The sequence below is a fragment of the Phaseolus vulgaris genome, chromosome 11, assembly GCF_000499845.2.
Source record: "Phaseolus vulgaris cultivar G19833 chromosome 11, P. vulgaris v2.0, whole genome shotgun sequence".
Classification (NCBI taxonomy): domain Eukaryota; kingdom Viridiplantae; phylum Streptophyta; class Magnoliopsida; order Fabales; family Fabaceae; genus Phaseolus; species Phaseolus vulgaris.
In genome coordinates this window covers 20,047,348-20,056,324 of record NC_023749.2, presented here as the reverse complement: position 1 = coordinate 20,056,324, position 8,977 = coordinate 20,047,348, and the positions used below count along the sequence as shown (strand labels likewise).

General features: G+C 52.5%; 1 protein-coding gene across 1 annotated transcript; it reads left to right on the top strand.

The window, feature by feature from the left end:
• The first annotated feature begins 601 nt into the window (after positions 1–601).
• On the top strand, positions 602–2,164 carry LOC137836579 (uncharacterized). Its single transcript, XM_068645245.1, has one exon. The coding sequence runs from the start codon at positions 602–604 to the stop codon at positions 2,162–2,164; it is 1,563 nt and encodes a 520-aa protein (XP_068501346.1).
• Positions 2,165–8,977: the final 6,813 nt, after the last annotated feature.

The following is an 8,977-nucleotide window of genomic DNA, read 5'->3' as shown; positions in this document are numbered from 1 at the left end:
GTGGCAAGGCACACGTGCTCGTTAAAGGTTTCAGTGAAAGATTTCCAAGGTACGTGTTAATTCAGTTAAGATTCGAATGTTCCAAGGAATTTTTTATATGCTTTCAATGCGCTTTAACGCGCTTTAAAGATGAGAGGCGTATAAAAAGGGACCTTGGGAGCATTTGAAGGGGATTAGATTTTTACCCTAATACACACTGATACACAGAGCAAACCCTAGTTGTCTTCGCGGCGCACTCACAGTGAGCACAAGGCAATTAGGGCAACACAGTTCTAGTCACACGGTTTCAGTCATTCAGTACAGTTTTTTCGACCACCTCTCAAGGGTGTGTCCCTTTTGATGTTTCTCGCTAGCTGACTTGATCGTCGGAGTGCAAACGGCCACGAGGCCCTTTGTTCACTTTTTTCAGGTACCCACAGACGGAGCAAGACGAAGGTGCCCTAGCAAGCAGGGACAAGCCACGCGCAAAGACGATCCCAGTCAACCGACCGGAACATTTGGCGCCCACCGTGGGGCCGATCTAAAACATTAGTCCCACCATGCTAGTTTCTCAGTTCCAGTTTTTAAAATCTAGATAAGTTGAGAGAGTTTCCAGAAAGCCATGACCACGAGACCAGCACGCGCTAGGAGTGAAGAGATGACCATGCAACAACTCATGGGCATGATACAAGGGCTGCAGGACGCAATGGCAGCCTCGAAAGCAGAGCAAAAGCGCATGCAAGCGGATCTCACCGCTGCTAAGGCGAGAAACGATGAACTCCACCGAGCCAATGAGGAGTTACGTCGCGGATGGCGCGATGTAGACGAGCCTGAGACTGCCTCCCCACCTAGGGAATTCACAACACCGTTCTCACAGGCGATCTTAGGGACAGCAATCCCCAGCACGTTCACAGGGCCTAAGGCGACCTTCACAGGGATGGAGGATCCCGAGGCACACCTCACGGCGTTCCACACGCAGATGGTGTTGGTTGGCGGCTCTAATGCCGTAAAATGCAAGCTCTTCATGAGCACTTTTACGGGGATGGCCCTGGATTGGTTCATCAGCCTCCCAGAGGGTCACATCACGTCCTTCGCACAGCTCTCACGACTTTTTAGAGAACAGTATTTAGTCAACAGGGCCCCAGCCCCGGTCTCGTACGACCTTTTCGACGTAAAACAATTCCACGGGGAGACTCTGAAGGAATACATAAGTCACTTCGGAGCGCAGGTGGTAAAAGTGGGTACCACAGAAGAGCCCATGATCGTGTACGCATTTAGGAAGGGGCTGTGTCCCAGATCTTTTAGCAAATCGCTCAACCGCAGCCGCCCCAAAACTTTTGCTGAAGTGAGGCGTCGGGCGGTAGAGAACATTGCCTCGGAAGGCGAGGCATATGAGAAGTGTACGATTGCTGCACCTACGCGACCAAGGGCGCAGATACGCACACAACCCGCCAGGGTCCACGAAGCTACCACAGAGAAAAGAAACTCAGACAGGAAGCGCACTTACGAGACAAGAATGGCCCCGCCAAGGGGTCGAGCCGAAGGAAGGAGAGAGGGAAGTAGACCGCTAAGGCACAACTTTGTGGTGGAGCTCAAAGACCTCATCGTCGTGCCTAACATAGCTGACAGGTTGAGGCCACCAGTGAAGTCTGACAAAATTCTGGGGCCTCACAAGGAATCATGGTGCGAATTCCACGAGGCGTTTGGACACCACATTAACAACTGCTTGGCTCTGGGCTATCAGTTGGACGAGCTTGTGAAGAATGGTTTCTTGAAAGATTATCTCGCTGGGTCCACCATGACCACAGTCCCGGCGACACCTGAGGAAGGTCAAGCGCATGAAGTCCCAACTCACGGAGAAGTGCACACCATCTCTGGCGGCTTTTCTGGAGGAGGGCCCACTGCCTTTCAACGGAAGAAATATGTGAGGTCAGTGAGCACGAATGCAGAGGAATTTCCGGACGACCCATGGGAGTCAGATCTCGTTTTCACAAGGGCTGACCTGCAGGATGTGGTCCCACACAACAATGACCCAGTGGTCATTTCAGTAGTCACGGCAGGAAGGAAGGTGCATGGGGTTCTCGTTGACCAGGGCAGTTCCGCAGATGTCATGTTTTGGTCAACTTTCAACAAGCTACAGTTGTCCCCCGACCTATACAGGATGCTTGTACGGATTTGCAGATAATCCAGTCGAGGTACGAGATTACTTGGAGCTGAGGACAACGTTCACTGATGGAGCAGCATCACGCACCGAGAACATCCGGTACCTAGTGGTCAACGCCAACTCAGCCTACAACATTTTGTTAGGAAGACCTGTGTTCCGGCCGGTTGACCTGGGACGTCTTTGTGCGCAACCTTGCCCGCAGCTAGGGACACCTTCCCTCTGGCTACCTGTGAATACTTGCAAAGAAGGACAAAAGGGCGCCCTAGCGTCCGTTTGCACTCCGACGCTAAAGTCAGCTAGCGAGAAACACCAAAAACTCTACACCTCCGTATCGGAGCACCGTGAATGGCACTCTGAAGGTGGTAAACGAAACTGTGTATTGTGTATCTTTTCTCCTTCTGGCAAACAACCTTTCTCTAGTGCCTTGTGCGTAGCCTCAAGACTCGAGCAAGCAACTAGAGTGTATTCTGGGAAAATTCGCCAAAAGTCTGAACCCCGTTTCCCACGTCCAAGGTTCTATTTAAACTACTCTAGCATTTAAAGCGTCTTAAAGCGCATTTAAGGTTATGAAACGTTCAGTGCCTTTAAGACGTTTAAACCTCTTGGAGCATTTAAAGTACCTTAAACGCTCGAAACGTAAACTTTATTAAATAGCTTTAATTACCTTATACCTGACAAATTGATGTTTCTATTCTGACTTGGCTGCTATTACACGTGGAGGGCCTCAAAGCACCATGAGCCCTCCTTCCTGGGAGTGCATCTGCGCAAGGGGTGACTTTTTGGGTGCCAACTCATGCCCCCAAACCTCTAGTCACTCGCTTTGAGAGCATATCTACCTTCCTCTCGTACCCTGCACCTGGCTACCCCTGGGCTTGACCCTTCTCATGAGTCGTAACTATCCCAAGGGCTTCTCTGGGGCGACATGGGCACTTCAGGAGTCAGATTGCTCTCCACTGGCGCTAGTACTATGGCCTTGAAGCCACCTTTCTCTTCCCTTTATTGCTACCCCGAGTTATCGGGGTTTGAGGCCTTCCCATGGCGTCACTCCCTCCATGGTCTTTCCTACCCATGGGTATCGGGGAGCAACACTGTGGTTGCCTTGCTCTTGTGACATTTACCTTAGCGACACCCTACCTTGGCGACGCTTCCTCTTGGCGACGCCTTGCCTTGGCGATGCTTGCACGTGGCGTCGCCTCCCCTAGGCGACGCCTTATGTTTACTTTGACCTTGACGCTGACTTTGACATTGACTTTGTCAATGCCCGGGTACGGGACGGTACACAAGCCCCCCAGTCTTAAGCTGATGACTTGTTTTCAGCGAAAAGACTAAGGCCACGCCCACGCCATCCACGTGGCATCCTGGTGACGTGTCATTCTTGCTGACGTGACACTCCTCAAACTATTGACGTGACATTCTCTAAACCATTGGGGTGCTCTTAATGGTTGATTGGACATCCTCTGAGACGGGGAAAGCACCACTTTTTGGGACCACACTTAATCGCTTGCCACGTGGTGTGGATGATAGACCTAGGGGTAGGGCCCCCTTTTTCTTCATGTACCAAACTGTATTCAAACGCGTTGGTGTGCGCCTTCCATTTACACCCTTCGAGAGGAAACTCCTCACGGAGATCAACACGGCCCCCGCCCAGCTACACCCTAATAGCTGGGCCTTCGTTCGAGCCTTTCAAATTCTCTGTGGATATCTAGGCGTTCTTCCTTCTGTGGACGTCTTTCTACATTTCTTCGAGGTGAAGAAGCAAGGGAAAAGCCTCTGGGTGAGCTTTTCCGGGATCGCCGGCAGGATCATCCTCTCCCTCTTCCAGAACTCATACAATGGCTGGAAAGGAAAATTCTTCAGGGTGTGCTGCGCCAAACAGGACCCCACAGCCTTGGATGGCTTCCCCCTATACTGGACAGAGCACCCCAAGCTGCTTAAGCCTAAGGCCCTGGATGAACTGTCTTCCGCTGATAGAGGGGTATGTGAGGCCTTGGCTGGCCTGGGGATTGTTTTTGACACGCAGAAGCTCATAGCGTGTGAGTACAACGCGCACACCCTCTCTAGCTATTTTGGTAGGGAGGCTTATTCCTTGTTGCCTTTTGTCCTTCCTTTCTTATCTTTGCTTTATTACATCATGCTTGTACTGTTGGCCTCCTCCACCTGTTTCCCTCGTTGCTAAGTGTTCATTTGTACTCTTTATATTTCATCTACCTGCGTGCCTTGTGGATCCGTATAACTGCGTTGGCGGTGGGATTAGCATTTTGTGCTTTGTGTGTAACTGACGCCTTGTGCTTGGTCTGGTGTGGCTTTAACTCCTGTTCTTTGGTTTGTTTGAATGCAGGATCAATGATGGATTCATCTAAGAGGATGGTCTTGGCGAGAGCACTGAAGGCTACTCGCGCCTCCAAGGCTGGCGCCTCCACCACCCCCACTGCTGACCCAAACCTCCCATTATCCTCACCCTCACCAACACCAACCACCACCGAAACTCCACTAGGCCCATCTTCACCACCCCCACGTAGCCCCCAAACACTTCAAACACCCAACTCACCTCCATCCATCGCCGCAGTCCCACTGGATGTGGCCTCATCACCTGCTCCAGCCCCCTTGACCAAGGGAAGAGGGTGTTGGAAGTCCTCTCCGATGACGAAGACTCTGACGGTGGGGTAGTCTTCAAGAGGAGAAAGGCTGCTAGGGTTCCCATCCTACCAGTAGCATCACCCCAGGGAGGGGATTCCTTCAGGGACAATCCCCCTAGCGCCACCTCTCCCCAACCTGCGATAGTCCAAGAGGAAAAAAGGCGAAGGGGCCGAGTCTGCTCCACCTCCACCACCAGCAGAGGTCTCTGCTGTTCCCGTCTCCGTTTCTGCTGCCCCCGATCTTATTGCCATTCCTCCTCCAATCATGCATCTGATGAGGGGCTTCAACGGAGGATTGATGTCAGAAGGCTCCGATAGGAGAGAAGGAATGCCCTTCTATTTGGAAGCCTTCTTGGCCGTGGCCCTTGATTGGCGCGCCCAAGCTAGAAATGCCGCTTCAAACACACAAGCCCTCCTGGCCCTGAAAGAAGAAGTGGCCGCTCTGAAGGAGGAGAAGGAAGCTTTGGGACGCCAAAATGTGGTCTATCAAGCTTCTCTGAAGTTGGCCCAAGAGGCCAAAAAGGAGGCTGACAGGCAACTGGGCGAGGCGATGGAATTTCAAGCTGATTTCTACGTCCCGGAAGTGTCTCTCCAAGTTCAAATAACGGATCTCCAAGATATGGCTGAGGCCTCCGAAGAGCTTCAGAAGGACTTGGAGGATCAGTGCTATGGGCAGGCGGAAAGACTGGAGTGGATGGAGGAGGAAATGGCTACCTAGGGCAAGGCATTGGGCCTTCTCTAGGTTGACCATGACAAGCTGCAAACTGAGGTCAACAGGCTCCGAGTGGAGAAGGAGGCTCTGGAGAAGCAGGTGGCCTCCGGGGACTCTACCATCGAGGAGTTGGAGAAGGTCAAGAAGGCACTCATGGATGACATGGCTGGCACCTTCGAGGAGGGATTCAAGGAGGCTTTGGCCCAAGCCGCCTGCGAGAACCCGGGGATCAATGTTTCTAATTGCGATCCCACCCACCATGTCGTTGACGGACGTGTCGTGCCCCTCGAATTGGATGACTGAAACGCCAACTTTCAGCCGCCACCTTTACCTTTTGTGCTTTATATTCGTTCTTGCCAACCTTTGATAAAGTTGTAAATCTTTTGAACCATTTGCACTTGTATAACGCTTGCATACTTCTGAGGCGTTGAGCACTGTTTGGCAGATCTTTTCACCTTCGTTCTTTAGTTTTGCATGCTTCAATTGCTTTACCTGTACTTGTACCGTCCCGTATCCGGGCGTTGACAAAGTCAAGGTCAAAGTCAACGCCTGGAGTCAAAGTCAACACAAGGTGTCGCCTAGGGGAAGAGACGCCAAGTACCAGCGTCGCCAAGAGGAAGCGTCGCCTAGGTGAAGGCGTCGCCCAACCAAGGCGTCGCCAAGATCAAATATCACTAAGGCAAGGCAATCACAGTGCGGTTCCCCGATACCCATGGGTAGGAAAGACCATGGAGGGAGCGACGCCGTGGGAAGGCCTCAGTTCCCGATAATCCGGGGTAGTGATAAAGAGAAGAGAAAGGTGGCTTCAAGGCCATAGTGATAGCACCAGTGTAGGGGAGCCTGACTAGTGAAGTACCCCTGCCGCCCCAGAGACGCCTTTGGGACAGATACGACTCAAGAGGAGGGTCACGCCCAGGGTAGCCGGGTGCAGGGTACGAGAGGAAGGCAGATACGCTCTCAAAGTGAGTGACTAGAGGATTGGGAGCATGAGTTGGCACCCAAAAGGTCACCCCTTGCGCAGTAGCACTCCCAAACAGGAGGACTCACACGAAGAAACGTCCCCAGATGGGGTCATGGCGCTGTGAGGCCCTCCACGTGTACGACAGCCAGGTCAGAATAGAAACACCATTTAGTCAGGTACCAGGTAATTAAAGTCATTTAATACAGTTTCTGTTTCGAGCGTTTAAGGTACTATAAAGGCTCCTAAGCGTTTCAACGTCTTAAATGCGCTACGTTTTCTAATTAGACGCGCTAATCAAATGCGTTACGTTTTATGATTAAAAGCGCTTTAAGGCGCTTTAAATGCTAGGGTAGTTTAAATAGCGCCGAGAATGTTGGGAACAGGGTTCGAACTTTTGGCAAATTTCCCAGAAACTCTCTAGTTGCTTGCTCGAGCCTTGAGGTTACGCACAAGGGACTAGGGACAGATCTTTGCTAAAAGGAGAAATACACACTAGACACACTTTCCTTTTGACCACCTTCAGAGTGCCACAAGAGGTGCTCCGATACGGAGGTGCTCAGTTTTTTTGGTGTTTCTTGCTGGCTGACTTGAGCGTCGGAATGCAAACGGCCGCTAGGGCGCCCTTTTGTCCTTCTTTGCAGGAATCCACAGGTAACCAGTGGGAAGGAGTCCCTAGCTGGCGGTTGAGGTCGTGCACGAAGACGTCCCAGGTCAACCGGACGGAACATTTGGCGCCCACCGTGGGGTCGATATAAAACATCAGTCCCATCGCAAGTTTGAGAAGATCTATCAAGTTATAGTAACATTGGAGGAGGTTTGAAGAGACCGTGAAAATGGCCACCACAAGACGAGGTACTGCACGCGCGGCCCCAGCAGAACTGTCCGTGCAACAGGTCCTGGAGATAATGCGGGGGCTGCAAGATGATATGGCGGAGTCGAAGCAGGAACAGGAACGCATGCAAGCAGATCTCGAAGCCTCGCATGTGAGGAATGAAGAGCTCCATCGTATAAATGAGGAGTTGCGCCGGGGTTTGCAGAATAATCGGGGGCAACGTGAACATGACGAGATGGAGAACCTCTCCCCGCCAAGGGAGTTTTCCACTCCCTTCTCGCAGGAGATTCTGGATGCAGTGATCCCAAACACGTTCGCGGGGCCCAAGGTGATCTTCACCGGGATGGAGGACCCTGAGACGCATCTCTCTGCATTTCACACACAGATGGTCCTGGTAGGCGGCTCCGACGCTGCCAGGTGCAAGCTCTTTATGAGCACCTAGACGGGATGGCTATGGATTGGTTTATCAGTCTCCCGGACGGCCATATCACCTCCTTCCGACAACTGTCACGATTGTTCAGGTGACAATACCTAGCAAACAAGGCCCCGCCGCCGGTTTCCTACGATCTGTTTGATGTGAAACAGTATCAAGGGGAGACCCTAAAGGAATACATCAACCGCTTCGGGGCCCAGGTGGTAAAGCTTGGTACGTCAGAGGAGCCCATGATTGTGTACGCGTTCGTGAAAGGTGTATGCCTCGGCCCTTTTGGCGAATCCATCATTCGCAACCGCCCTAGGACTTTCGCTGAACTACGGCGTCGGGCGGTGGAACATACCGCTTCTGAGGGAGAGGTGTGTGTGAAGCGCACCAGCGTCGTGCCCTCGCGCCCGAGAGGACCGATGCGAACTCAACCCGCTAGGAACAATGAGACCACGACGGGAAGGAAGAAACCAGAGGGGAGACGCCCCTACGAGGCCAGAAAGCCCCAGCCCCGGGGTCCAGCGGGAGGCGATCGCCCGGCCAGAGAGAGGGCGAGGCCAGCGAGATACAATTTTGTGGTGGAACTGAAGGACCTGATCGCCATGCCTAATATAGCTGAGAGATAGTCTTATAAGGTGTTGGGGCCTCGGAAAGACTCTTGGTGTGAGTTCCACGAGGCTTTCGGTCACCACATTGATAACTGCCTGTCGCTGGGTTACCGGGTTTTTGAAGGATTATGTCGCGGAACCCGCCACGACCGCCACCCTGCCGCCGCCAGCGGAAGAACAAGCACACGAGACGTAGGTTCTCGGCGAGGTCCATACCATAGCTGGAGGTTTTTCCGGCGGAGGACCCACCGCCTCCCAGCGAAAGAAATACGCGAGGGGGGTCAACTCGGTCGAAGAAAGGATCTCGGATGAGCCGTGGGAATCGAACCTCGTATTCACGAGAGGGGACCTTCAAGACGTGGTGCCGCATGACAATGACCCCGTGGTCTTTTCGGTTGTCACAGCTGGAAGAAAGGTGCACAGAGTTCTTGTCGACCAGGGAAGTTCAGCAGACGTCATGTTCTGGTCGACATTCAATAAGTTACGGTTGTCCCCCGACCTTTTGAGGCCCTACACAGGGTGCCTGTATGGGTTTGCGGATAACCAGGTGGAAGTCCGAGGCTACCTGGAGTTGAGGACTATGTTCACGGATGGAGAAGCCTCGCGTACCGAAAGCATTCGGTACTTGGTCGTGAACGCCAACTCCGCCTACAACATTTTGTTG